The sequence below is a fragment of the Phoca vitulina genome, unplaced genomic scaffold, assembly GCF_004348235.1.
Source record: "Phoca vitulina isolate PV1807 unplaced genomic scaffold, GSC_HSeal_1.0 scaffold828, whole genome shotgun sequence".
NCBI classification, from domain to species: Eukaryota; Metazoa; Chordata; class Mammalia; order Carnivora; family Phocidae; genus Phoca; species Phoca vitulina.
In genome coordinates, this window is record NW_022590515.1 from 1 (window position 1) to 13,012 (window position 13,012).

Here is a 13,012-nt window from a genome sequence, read left to right on the forward strand (position 1 = left end):
CTCTGCAGGCTGATTGGGAAAGGCCAGGACAAGTTGAGAGAGAGGAGTAGTATCTGTAAGACCCTCATCCCCTGCCTGACTTTCGCTTCCCTTCCTGTGACCCCTTGCACCGATCTGGCCCTGCACTTAGCCCAGGCCCAGAATGTGCCACGCTGCCTGGAGAGGAGAATGACTCAGACCCCACTGCCTGCCTGATTGAAGTAGTTCCTAAGTGAAGAAACTGGACAGAATCCAGACAAGGGAAAGTAGGAGCATGTGGGGAGGGGGGCAGGACAGGGACTGAGTATATTTCTGGATGCCAAGGCAGTCCAGCCCATTAAGGAAAGGACTACAGGCAATGAAACAAATTCATGGCCACCACACCTTCCCTCCCTCCTGTGTTCCCAACCATGGAGAGTGAGCTAGGGGCTGCTCGGGTTCTCCCCTCTCCTCCTTTCCCTTCTCCCCTTCCTCACCCACCCATAGCCCGTCTGGGTGGGCACTGAGGTATGTGTGTGTTGCTTGAGCAGGGGAGCTCTTCCTCAGTAATTAGGAGACATGCAAATTAACAGCCTGTGCCGTTTGTATTAATTTGGTAAATAAGCCAGAACAATTTCATTAGTGGCACATTAATGTGCTTGGGAGCAGGAGGACGTGTCCCACTGTGAGGAAGCAGGGCCCGCTGGCTGCCCCAGCCCGCAGACAGGCCGAGTCCAGTGTGTCTAGCTGCTCTCGGACTGGGCACGGCTGGCTGGGCTGCACTCCCCCCCCCCCCCCCCCCCCCCCCCGGCCCTTGGGTGGGGAAGGCCCCCCCCCTGCTGAGCAGAAAGGCATCTGCTTGCTCAGCTGGGTTTGGGGACAGTCACACATTAGCTTTTCCCACTTGCCTTCCCTCCATTCTGTATTTTGCATGAGGCCACCAGGGTTTAAGAAGCCCAAAGCTTTTCTAGGTTTGGGGGGAGAGCTAAGGGGACGGAGCTCAGCCCGAGCAGGGCCGCTGCTGGCCAGTATGAGATGAAGGGAAGAGGAAGCAGTTTTATGTTACTTCTTTTAAAATGTAGGACCCGCTTCTCGTTTTATGGAGAAGGAAACTGGCTAGAGAGAAAGGAGGTCATATGACTTCCCAGAAATTCACGGCCAGAGCTAGGATATGAACCCCAGTCTGTCTGACTACAAGATCCGTGCTCTTCCTGCCACCTCCCTGCCCAGTCGGTGGACCCAGCTCAGGGGAGGATTCAGAGTGTAGAATAAGCTTTGTTCCCCGTGGAGCTGACAGTCTAGTTGGAGAATAAGGACATTAGGAAGTGAAATAACTGTTGACAACAATGAAGCGTTTATGTATCCAGTGCTCTTGTAAGTGCTTTGTATTTTTCTATTAGGTCATTTAATCGTAACAAATCCTCTGAGATAGGGAATATTGCAGTTGCAACTTGACAGCAAACAGAGATACAGAGAAGGTAAGGGATTGGCAGAGGTCATGTAGTTGGTAGGTGGATCTGAACCGAGGCAGTCTAGCTCCACAGTGTGTGCTCTGAACTTCTGTGCTATATGCTGTTCCCTCAGTGCCAAAGGCTGGGGGAGCCTATAGGTGTTCAGAGGGTGATTGACTTGGGGGTGGAGTAGGGAAGCCTTCACAGAAAGGTGGTGGTGAAGCTGAAAGAGCTCAGCTCACAGGACCTAGTTGGGACATCGGAATCCCCACCCGCTCTGTCTGCCCCCAGGGCAAGAGATGCTGGCGGCTGGCCAGATGGGCAGGGGTGCACAGTGAGGCAGCAGGCGCCCAGAGGAGCGAGGAGGGGGGAGCGGGTCTGACCTTGAGGCAGCTGGGCTGCCTGCTGCTTCATCCCCGGCCCGGTGCTCCCCCAGCGCAGCGCCACGGCCCCCTTCTCCTCCCCTCAGCGCTGTTTTCCTAGGTCTTAGCTTCAACGTGAGCATTGATGAGAAGAGCCTCCATCTCTTCCCTGCTGACACTACTTGTGTCCACGTGTACACACGTTCTGTGGTGTCCTCAAGGCCATATCATCTCGCGTGTGCACACACCAAAGGCCCGCACACAAATCAGACATTCGGGCAGCCCCTGGTAGTCACCCGAGGCTTGAACTCCCGGGTGTCACATGCCACCGTAGGAGGCCTCCCAAGGGAAGCTCTTGAGTCCAGATCTCTCCCTGAAACACTCCGCGCTGCTGAGGAGACAAGTAGCAATACTGTAGAGCACTTCGCAGTTCACACAACACTTGGTGAGTAGTGGGCCTCATTAATGATTACAACAGGCAGAAAGAACCCAGAAGAGGTTTCTTGTGTATCTGACAAGAATGAGCCTCCCATAACTCCTGTCTTCAGTTTGAGGCAAACTTGTAGGAAATAGCTCTCCGTGGGTCTCTATATAGTCAATCCTCATTATATACGATTCCATATTTGCGAGTTCACTTACTAAAATGTATTTGTAGCCCCAAATCAGTACTCGGTAATTTTTGATCATTTGTGGATGTGCAGAGTGGTGAACAATTTGAGTCTCCAGGTGAGCACATTCCCAGCTGAGGTTGCAAAAGGCGGTGCTCTACCTTCTTGTTTCAGCTCTCATCCATAAACAAGTGTCCTTTTTGTCGTCTCCTTAGTGCCACGTTTTCCCCTTTTTTTGATGTGTGCTTTTTCTTGGTGATTTTGCAGTTTAAAATGGCCTCCAAGCAGAGTGCTGAAGTGCTGTCTAGTGCTCCTAAGTGCAGGAAGGCTGTGATGTGCCTTAGGGAGAAAATACACATGTTAAAGAAGCTTTATTCAGGCATGAGTTCTAGTGCCGTTGGCCATGAGTTCAATGGTAATGAATCATCAGTATATATTAAATAAGGTGTCTTTAAGCAAAAACATGCACAGAAGGTGGTTATGTATTGGTAAATTGGTAGAGTCTTGCAAGAACCTAATCCTGTGTTTCCCCTGGGAGCAGTGGTTCAGGATTCGCTAATTCAGTGTTCATGGTGACTTTATAGAACATCACAAATAACAAGAATCAACTGTATCTGTATATCTCTATATGAGTATGTGTTTATGTGTATTTTTTCAATTAAGAGAAAATATTGGTGCCTGGGTGGCTCAATCGGTTAAGCCTTTGACTTTGGCTCAGGTCATAATCTCAGGGTTCTGGGATCGAGTCAGGCTTCCCACTCGGTGGGGAGTCTGCTTGAGGATTCTCTCTCCCTCTCGCCCTGCCCCTACCCCCATTCGCTCGCTCACACACACACACACACACACACACTCTCTCTCTCTCTCAAATAAATAAATCTTTTTAAAAAAAGAGGGAGAGAGAAAAATATAAAAAACCCAAGTCTTCAAGTTGATCAGAGAAATAGAGCATATACAGACATTGGCCCACAAAATGTTATAGTCAAGCCACAAATTCCTGGCAATCAATCTAAAAGAACCATGATGAACAATGAACACATATACCAGCCTAGGAGCACCATGCTTAACCCTCTGCTTGCTCACTGTGAAACTCTCCCAGAACTAGAGAAGGGTTAAGACGGTCTTCAAATTGGGTTCTGTGTGCCCAGAAGGATAGACACAGCACAGGGCTTGGCTAGAGAGGCCACAAGCCAAGAGACTCTGGAGTAGCCCCATCCCTTCACTGAGCCCAGCCCACCTTCCCCTGAGTGCCTTCGAGACATCACCGTGTTTGCAGCAGCCATAATAAAAGGGGAAGCAGAGACCCCCAGGCTACAGCTTTATCTCCCTCTATAACCAGAGATAGATTCAGCGGGAGGGCAGTGCCCAAGGCTAGAGATTTCTTTCCTCTGCAGCTGGCTGGGCCCAGGGACTTGTCAAGCCCAAGTTAACATAGTGACTGCAGGCAGGGAGAGGCTGGGTAAGTGTGAAGGCAGTGCCCACCTGCCAAGAGAGTTGGCAGTGTTGACCCCAGGCATGGCTACCAGTCACCGGAGTCTACCACTTGTACGAGCCCTTGGGAGGCCGGCATCTGGTTGGTAGCCTCTGAGGTGAGGTGTGGATTGGGGGTTTGCTAGGTGGGGTGAGGTCTGAGTGTGGGCACCTTCCGGGATGAGCGTGATTGTACCTGCCGGGTACTTCATCAACCCGCCTCTGAGGTGCTTGCCTCCATCCTAGCAATCCAGTGCCAAGAGCAATGATGCAGGTGGCCCTCAAGCTTCTTGTCACAACCGCATTGGCCCAGCACAGGCTTCTTGGAACTGGAAGGAGGTCTTGTGCCCAAGCAGGGCAGCCATCAGTTTTAGAGAAAGGGCATTTGGCTGCTAACACAGTAAAAGATACGAGGTCCAGGAATGGGGGACCTATGTACCCACCAACAGAATCAACTTGGAATGGATCTATATAGTATCTTTTTTATCTAGCTCTAATAAATTCTTCATATCTGCTTATGGGTCACACCCCAACCTCAGGCATTGTTGAACTTGCATTTCCACTCGAAGGGTTAACTGTAAGCCTTAAGTAGGAAGAGGGAGTTAAAGAATAGGGAGAAGCAGGGGCCCTGCCTCCCTGGTCCTGCCCCTTATTTTTCTCCCTGCTGCCTTCTCTCCACATGCCCAAGCCCCCTGTCTACTTAAGGGGTGTCCTGTCACCCACATGGCTCCCCGCTCACCTCCCTACCCTTGCCTCTCTAACCCTCTGCTCTAGGCTGCTGCCGCAGGCTCCAACCCAGCCTTCAGAGAATTCCCAGGTATTTAGACATTGATTTTATTGCTTAATCGAGCTTGAAGCTGTTTAAATTAATATAAGTTTTCATATTTGGCAGCAAAGATTTTTACAAGCCCCTTTAGCAGAGAAAGAGGTTCAAAGAAGAAATTTACCCTGGGCCATGAGGTGGGAGCTGATCAGCCACCATAAGGGCCGTGGCACCAAGGCCACCCTCTTGGAGGAGCGGAGTCAGTGCTGTGTCTGGGGTCCCGGGTCTCGGGGAGGCCCTCCGTGGAGGAAGCTCAGAAGCTTCGTGAGCCCCACAGGGGTTCCTGAGGGTTCTGAGGTTCAGCCACAGCACACGCCCCAAGGACTGGGCTTCCAGCACTGATGGCACCCTGTCAGGGGCAGCCTTCTGCTGGGGTCACCCCCTAACCGCCCTCCTGTGACTTCCTGCTCGCATCCTTCTGCCCACATGCCCCCTTCCCTCCTCTCTTCACCTGGCTTCCATCCAGCTACTTTCATTACCTTTGTTGAGCACTAATTCCTTCAGCTGTGCGCCCCTCGCCCCGGGGATTGCCTTGCTCCTGGGGCCTGCCTGTCTTCCTAGACGAGCTGGGGTGGGTGGGTAGGTGCTGAAGAAGAGTGGGATGTTCCCGGAGCTATGTCTGCTGCTTCTGTCACTCCTGACCCCCAGGCTGCACTCACACACGCACACGGCTAACGCAGACTTCCTCGCTTAAGCTGAGGGGAGCCGAGTTTACCCTAATAGCTCTCTGCCAAAAGATCTGAGAAGAGGGGAGTTTTGAAGTTGCTTGGTCAGTGACGTTTCCGTAAGGATGGTTCTGGGGTGTGAGAGGCTAGAAAGCGTAGATCCCACTTACAGAACTGAAGTGAAGGGTTTTAAGAGGGTCAGCAGTGCTGGAGCCCCAGCAAGCTCCTGCTCTTCATGCCTGATGAGCCCCTGTCAGGTGGCAGGCTGACACCCCCTTTTCTGTTCCCCAGGTAGAGGTGGAGGTGGAGAGCATGGACAAGGCCGGCAACTTCATCGGCTGGCTGCACATCGACAGCGCCAACCTGTCCGTCTTGCTGGTGGAGCACGCGCTCTCCAAGGTCCACTTCACTGCTGAGCGCAGCTCCTACTACAAATCCCTGCTGTCCGCTGAGGAGGCCGCCAAGCAGAAGAAAGAGAAGGTACCTGTGTGGAATTGGGCCTGGCTGGGGAGGAGGCGGGTGCCACCCCGGACCTCGGACTTCTTCTCGCCTTCCCGCCCCTCCCCCAAAACACCACACAGTGGACAGAGCGGTTTCGTCATCCCCCACCTGAGGGGCCCTGGTTGGTGTTGGTCTCAGACCCCACATCAGGAACCACACATGACCAAGGGAGAGGCTGTGAGCTTAGGCATCCTCAACCATAGGCCTGCTCTGGTGGACCTGGTAGAGCAGAACGGTGTCTGGAAGGTGACCTTGGAGCAATGAGAGCAATGACGGGAAGTAGGGGGCGCTCTGGTGAGCAGGAGACTGGGGAGTTGTCCCTTCACCAGCCCCAGCCCTTCTTCGGTGCCCTCAGAGCACCCGGGAGACCTGCAGCCCACTTCTGAATTTCCTTCACATGGCCCTGCAGGGAGACCCATTTTGGAAGCTGCCCCAGGAGATGCATAAAGCTGTTAGGACAACAGATTTATAGCCCATCAGTCTCTGCAGACACTGCATTGAAAAGACAAGGGGGGTGGGTTGGAAAGCAGCTCTTGGAAACAAATGGACAATTAAGGAACCCAGTGGTTTGGTGGTGGGAGCTGGGCTTGGCACCCCCTGCCTCAGCCTGTCGCCACTGACTTACAGCCCGGCCCTGATAATGGGGATAAATCAGCCGGCCACCAATTTGTCAGGGCTTCTCTGAGCTTGAGGAGGATTTCATGGGACAGCCGTGCTGAGCCATAAATTTGTTCCAGGAATAAACGTTTCCTTCCCCATGGGGCAGCCATCTGGCTTGCAACTCGCCTCCCAGAACCAAGGCCCAGACACCTGCCAAAAGGAGTAGGGGGCTTCAGGGCCCCAAGGCTCCTCATTCTCTTCCAACCCAGAGCAGCCACCTCCTCACTCAGCCTCTTCCCGGCTGTCTTCCCTCAGGGACCAGGCCCAGGGACACCTGCCTGCCTCTCTCTCTACCTTTACTTCCCATCCCCTGGGGATGAGGGCAGGTAACCAACCCTAATGGGGGTGGAAGAACTCTAGGGAGAGGTCACCCAAAAAGCTTGGGACAGGGTGAAAGGGACTGTTCATGCCTTGGAGGACTAGGCCACCATGAGGCCTCTAAGGAGGCTTCCACCCTTGTTCCAATTCTGCTCACATTAAATCCCGTCTTCCTAGAGTGACAGGGAGGGGGCAACCTTAGCTCCTACCACAAAGGAGCTTCCTCTTGGGTTTCCTCTTGGTGACAGCTGAACTTAAGGCTGCCACCCCCGTGTCCTCTGCTTGCTGCAGAGGAAGGAGCAGACGTGGTGCTGGGGCCTTGTGTGCAAAGGGCTGAACCTTCACCGAAGAATTAGCTAGGGGTCAGTGTGGAAAACACTGGCCCCTGAGGCTCAGATTCTGAAAGGGTCTTTGCCCCCAGGGTCTGCTCTCTGGGATTCAAGACCCTAGAGGGACCCAGGAGAAGACAGGGAGGGGAATGTGGCCTGAGGTGGAAGGATGGGTGCCTTGCTGGGTGTTACACTGGGCATCCCTGTTTACTACACGGTGCATTTGTCTAAAAGAGCCCAAGTCATCATTTCACTGGTACCACATGATGATGGTGAGGAGTAATCATCAGTAATTAATTACTTAACACAGGCTGCGTGTTTTTATTCCAGTACAATTAAAATGCAGTGCGCTACTCTCAGCGCGAGGCCCTGCCCGCCTCCTGGGTCCCTCTCCTGCACATCCCATCCTCTTCAAGGGTCCTGGCAGAACCTAGTGTGGCTTGCCGCTCCTGGTGGGGCTGGTTCCCAGGAGCAGCATGTGTGGAGCATTGCAGCACCCCTCAGAGTTGGCTGGACTCCCGAGAATTTGGTAGCCACCTGGAGGACAGCAAACCGCATATCTGAGGTGTCCCCAGGATTTCCAACCTTGCCTCACTTGTGACCCCAGGAGGGCTGCCTTCGCTATCCAGAGACAGGCACGTGTGGGGTTAAGAGGTCACGGTGGTACGTGTGAGCTAACTAAGGAAAGGTAATACTGAGGGATTTTGTGAGACTAGGAGCATGCCGACGTCTTTGGGGAATGTGATTCTGTGTGTGTGCATTTGTGAGCGGGTCCCTCTGAGGGTAGCTGGCAATGCTGGCTTCCCAGCTTTGAGAACTGAGCTGCCTCCCTGCTAGGCCTCGTTCTGCCCTGCAGACTCCTCTCCTCCCGAAGATGCTGGTTGGGCCCTCCCCTTCCTCTACAGGAGGCTAATGCCGGGTTATCCCCGCCTCCTCCAGGAATACTGGGTGGCTCTGAGGACCAAAGATGGGAGCCACAGGTGGCAGGCACCAGGACTGCCCTCCCTCCCCCAGCCTCCCTTCTGCCCCAGCAGGGCCCTGGGCCGGGCTGCATTGGCCATTGATTGCCTTTTATTGAGCTTGCCTTCCCCACTGCGAGCTTGAAGGCCTCCACCACCCTGGCCCCATGCCAGCCCCACCCTTGGAGCCTCCTGAGCAGCGATGTTAAATAGGATTTAGAAAGGAAAGCCTGCAGCCAACGGAGCCTCGGTCCACATCCCCCATCTCCTGCCAGGAGGAGGATCTGGGGCTCCCTGGGGAGAAAGTGCAGGGAAGAGGGAGGGCCAGGGATGGGTGAGGACAGGAGAAGAGACAGCCTGTGCTGTCTGGCCTCGCAATGTAGAGAGGACCCGGGCAGGACAGGAACTGGCATGACAGAGCGGCAATGGAGCAGATAAGGGAGCTGCTTTCCTTGCTCATTCCCCACTTGGGTCTGTAGCCAGGGTCACGGAGGGGTCACAGAGGAGCCCCGCCCCAGGACATAGTGCCATCCTGGCCCCCAGACTGAACACAGACCCTGCCACGAATCAGAGGAGCTGTCTGGGAAAGGCCTTTCCACACTAACGCAGCCCGGAGGTGGCCCCAGAGCAAAGCCGAGCCCTCCTGGGTGGCTCTTCCCCGCATCCCTGGGCCCTGCCAGTGAGGCCCAGCTCAGGCTTGGCTCCCCCAAAGGCCGAGAGCCTTCCCAACTCCAGAGTCCCATCCTCTGCTCAGCATCTTGTCCATACAGGTCTTTCCCCAGCTCCTCCATCTGCCCAGAGCCTGCGGGGAGAGCCCTAAGGCACTGAATCTGTGTGCACACAGTGACTCTTCTCCCTGGAAGGGGTCTTTGGGTTTTCCTTGTCATCACCCCATGGGTCCAGGCCGAGGAGCACCCCCTGGGAATTCGCAAAGACAAGCTCCTTGTCAGGGATCTGAGCTGAGAGAGGGCTGGGGACGGCTGTGGGGAAGTGGCACCTTTCTGGCATGTGCCTGCCAATGTGTCTGTCCCCTCTCTGCCCCAGTTCTGCAGAAGGGCAATAGAAGCCAATATGGGCAAGATGTGCCCTTGTTCTAAGGGTGGGCCAGGCTCTCAGCTGACCTTCTCATTCCCAGCAAGAAGCCACGTAGCCAGGCTGCATTTACCAGCTTGCCAAGTCCCCAGGAATAGATGGTCACCTCCATCTCCCAAAGGAAAGCTGCAGGGCTCTCCTATTTGAGGGTCCAAGCCAGCCTTTCTTAGAAATGGAGTTCCTTTATCTGAGGAGCAGCTCTCCATGTCGTACCGTTTGGCCACCTCATGCTTCCGGTGTCTTCTCACCTTGGGAGGCAGCAGGGTACCCCCTACTCTACCCCTCCTACCACCCAGTGAGCTGTGGGACCTTGTCATAGGACTGGCCCCACTACTCCCCTCCTGGTGGGAGCTAGAGGCCTGCGGGCCAACCCCGAGGCTTTTGTTTGCAGCATCCTTGACCTCGAGCTTGCTGGCCACCTGAGCCAGCCAGAAGAGGAGCTCCACCCTTCTGCCCCAGGAGGAAACCTGATGCTGTCGCCCAAGGCGCTTTCGCTTGAGGAGTCATTAGCAGTTTCTGCTCTCACCCTGTCAGTCTGTTCCCAGTTCATCAACACTGCTGAGGAGCCTCCTTCCCCACAGTGCAGGGAGGCAGGGCGGGGTTAGGATGGAGCCCAGAACTGCTCCCAGCCTCAGGCCCCCTCTGGAGCAAGCGCGGGGCCTTGTCTCTCTGATGTGCTGCCTGGGTGCCGGGAAGGTAGGGAGCAAGAAGAGCGAGGTGGGCGGGTGAAGGGCCCACTGACCAGGGGTGGGGTGGGGGGGATATGCAGACAGATTGGAGGGAGGTGCTGCTGGAGCAGGGAGCAGAGGACAGACTGGGGGCGGGGCGGGGGGGAGCACTTGGCTTCAGCTCATTTAAGGCAGTGCTGACAGTCTTGTGTCTCAGCAGCAGTGAGAGTCCCATCTACATGGATCCCAGGGTGGCTAGGAGCGACCGACTGAGTAGTCACTGCCCTGGGGAGCTTCCAGCTAGCGGGGCCCAGGGAGAAAGTCTACCTCAACAGGAGGTAGGCCTTAGAACCAGAAGTCACTGTGGCCGTCCCCCAAAGTGCCCTCAGCAGTCTATGCCATGGCCTCTGGTTGAAGAGGCCCTTTCACAAGGAAGTCCGAAAGCTAGAGACCTCCTTCGGGAGGAGTCTCTGAGCTGACTGCCTCCTTTCCTGTGGCCACCAGGCCTGGGCATGTGGAAAGCAGAGGTGTCTGGATGCTAGTGAGGAGGGAAGTAGCTGTGGTGGGACCTGTGTGCAGAGTAGGTGAGAGGGATCAGGAGCTATTTGGGTTAGAGTCCAGCCCCAAAAGGCAGAAAGTGAGGCTGGCAGAGGTTTGCACCCAGGCGATGTCTCTCCCATCCCCCTCAGCCACTCTCTGGCGGCCTCGTCCAGGCTCAGCCCCTGTTGCTCATCCCAGTTCTCAGGGCCCTGGCCTCCCCTTCTAGCGGAAGAATACACCACATTAAAGGCAGGGCCTCTGCAGGTGTGACCCAAGGAAGTGCGGTAATTCTGACATTCCTGCCCTTCGGCTGCTTCCATGTGCTGTCCAGGGATCTGTGGGTCAGCTGAGTGATCATGGGGTCAGACTAGTTCCTCTTGCAAGGGAAGAAAAGGAGATGCAGGAGGCATATGGCTTGACCGAAGTCAAACATCAAAGGACAGGAGCCCACATCTCCCACCCACAACTTTTCCCACTGCTCAGTGCCGCCCTCTGTCTCTAGAGGCCCAATCAATGTCAAAATGCCCTCTCGAAGATCTCTAGCACCCAGAGACCTGGGTTCAGATCCTGGTTCCACTGCTTCTAGCAAGCCTGGGTGCCTCAGGTTCCTCGTCTGTAAAACAGGGTAATGTTAATACCTATCAAAGGGTTGTCGTGAGGATTCAGTGAGTTCCTACTTAGAGAATGTTTAGAACGGCACCTGGCACCTAGGAAGCGTGTAAGTTTTGGCTAGTACTTTTATCACCCCCCTGTTCTTAAGTGTCTGTGGGATTCCATGTGTGGTCCCGTCCCTCACCCCCTTCTCGGGGCTCAGCTGGACAGGCTGCTCTGACAGGCTTCACTACTGGGATAATCTCCTGGCCGCAGTATTGGACTTGACATGCTGTCACATCGAATCAGCTTCTGAGCTGCTGTGGGCCTGACAGTGCAGGGCCAGGGGAGGAAGGGAAAGGCGAGGGTGGGCTTCTGAGCTAGGGTCAGAGCAACCTGATTGAGGTGAAGACAGAGAAGTTGCTGAGACAAGGCATTCTTGAACAGTGACGAGCCCGCCCCTCCACGGCCCAGGGCTGTCACTTGGAGAGCCTCAGGAGCACCATGGCCCTGGACAGTGCGAGGGCCTGGAGAGTTCAGAGTGACCCCTGCAGAGTGGTGTCGGGGGAGGGAGGTGGGGACCCAGAACCGCAGCAACACCAAGGTTCTCACACTCTGGGGTGCATGAGGATTGCCTGGGAGCCTGCAGTGGCTTGTTTTACTTCCTCTGAGTGCAGTTATAACAGATCCTAACTTGGTGGACCTGTACTGGGACCCAGGTTCCAGCATTTTTAATAAGCTCCCCCATTGCTTCTGATCCCTACCCAAATTTGAGAACTGATTGATCAGAAGAACTTCATAGCAGTCTCCTTACCCACTCAGAAGTAGGAGAGTTCTAGGGGCTCAGGTCAGTGTGATGTGAGTGTCCTTTGGTGACCCCCACACTCACCCCAGGGGGACCCCACTTGCCCAAAGCCCCCATCCTGTGTTCTGGCTGGCTTCACTTCCTAATCCCCCCCCCCTTTGCTGACCACACGTGCAGGTCTGGGCCCACTATGAGGAGCAGCCCGTGGAAGAGGTGGTGCCCGTGCTGGAGGAGAAGGAGCGCTCGGCCAGCTACAAGCCGGTGTTCGTGACCGAGATCACTGATGACCTGCACTTCTATGTGCAGGATGTGGAGACCGGTGAGTACGCTGGCCCAGCCTGCCTCCAGAAGCCCCTCGGTTCAGCGGGAGGGCGGGGCACAGCCCCCAGCTCCCAGGGGCCTCTCCCCGATAGCCTATGGCTGCTACCCCGGCCCTGGGCCCTCAGTCATATCATGAACTACAGATGGGCTCTGGAGTAGGCGAGGCTTAGCTGGGCCTCTGAGGGCTAATGAAGTAACCCGTCTGGTCTGGGTGGTACTCTGAGATTCTTGGAGAATTGTTTTGCTCTCAGACAGCCCAGGCTGGGTTAGGCATGGGGATTTGTAGCCCTCAGAGTCTATCAGGAAGCAAGGAACAGATTGTCTCTATGTGGTCAGGAAGTACAAACCAGCATTACTTAACCCTCCTCCCCCTCAGCTTCCTTGGGAAGGCAGCAGGAGGAGAGGAGCCTGGGCTTTTTTCTCTGGGGTTTCTCCTTCTCTCGAGGTTACCATAGCCCTGAGTGGTAGCCGGTTGCCATGGAAACAGGCGGCACTCTAGGGGAAGTCATCCTCGGGCAGTCTTTCTGAAGGACCCTCTGTCTCCATCCTCCTCCTTCCCTCAAGGGCGGTGCACTGTGGCCTGGGTCACTTCAGCAGACACTCAGGCTTCTGGAGGACAGAGGGTGGTAGAGGCCACTCTGGTGGGGGTGGCCCTGTGGCTCAACTTCCCACCTCCACTCCCTTTGCTCTCTCTACCCTTCCCTCCTCTCCTTGACACCCTGTGCAGGAAACCATTTTAGTTGAGGGCAGAGGAAAAAGCTCTTCAAGCCGCCTCTAGGTCCAAGGAGCCAGATCCTTGCAAGGCGGAGAGGCCTGAAGATGTCACTGGCACTCGAGGCAGCCCCATGGGTGGCAGGCTGTGACTAGTCCAGCCCCCGATGCCCCCCCCATCAA

The 13,012-nt window shown here is 55.2% G+C and overlaps 1 protein-coding gene across 1 annotated transcript; it reads left to right on the plus strand.

The window, feature by feature from the left end:
* The first annotated feature begins 5,187 nt into the window (after nucleotides 1–5,187).
* On the plus strand, nucleotides 5,188–12,581 carry LOC116629423 (staphylococcal nuclease domain-containing protein 1-like). Its single transcript, XM_032399710.1, has 2 exons — nucleotides 5,188–5,814; nucleotides 11,975–12,581. The coding sequence occupies exons 1-2, from the start codon at nucleotides 5,647–5,649 to the stop codon at nucleotides 12,275–12,277; spliced, it is 471 nt and encodes a 156-aa protein (XP_032255601.1). The 5' UTR covers nucleotides 5,188–5,646; the 3' UTR covers nucleotides 12,278–12,581.
* The last annotated feature ends 431 nt before the right edge of the window (nucleotides 12,582–13,012 follow it).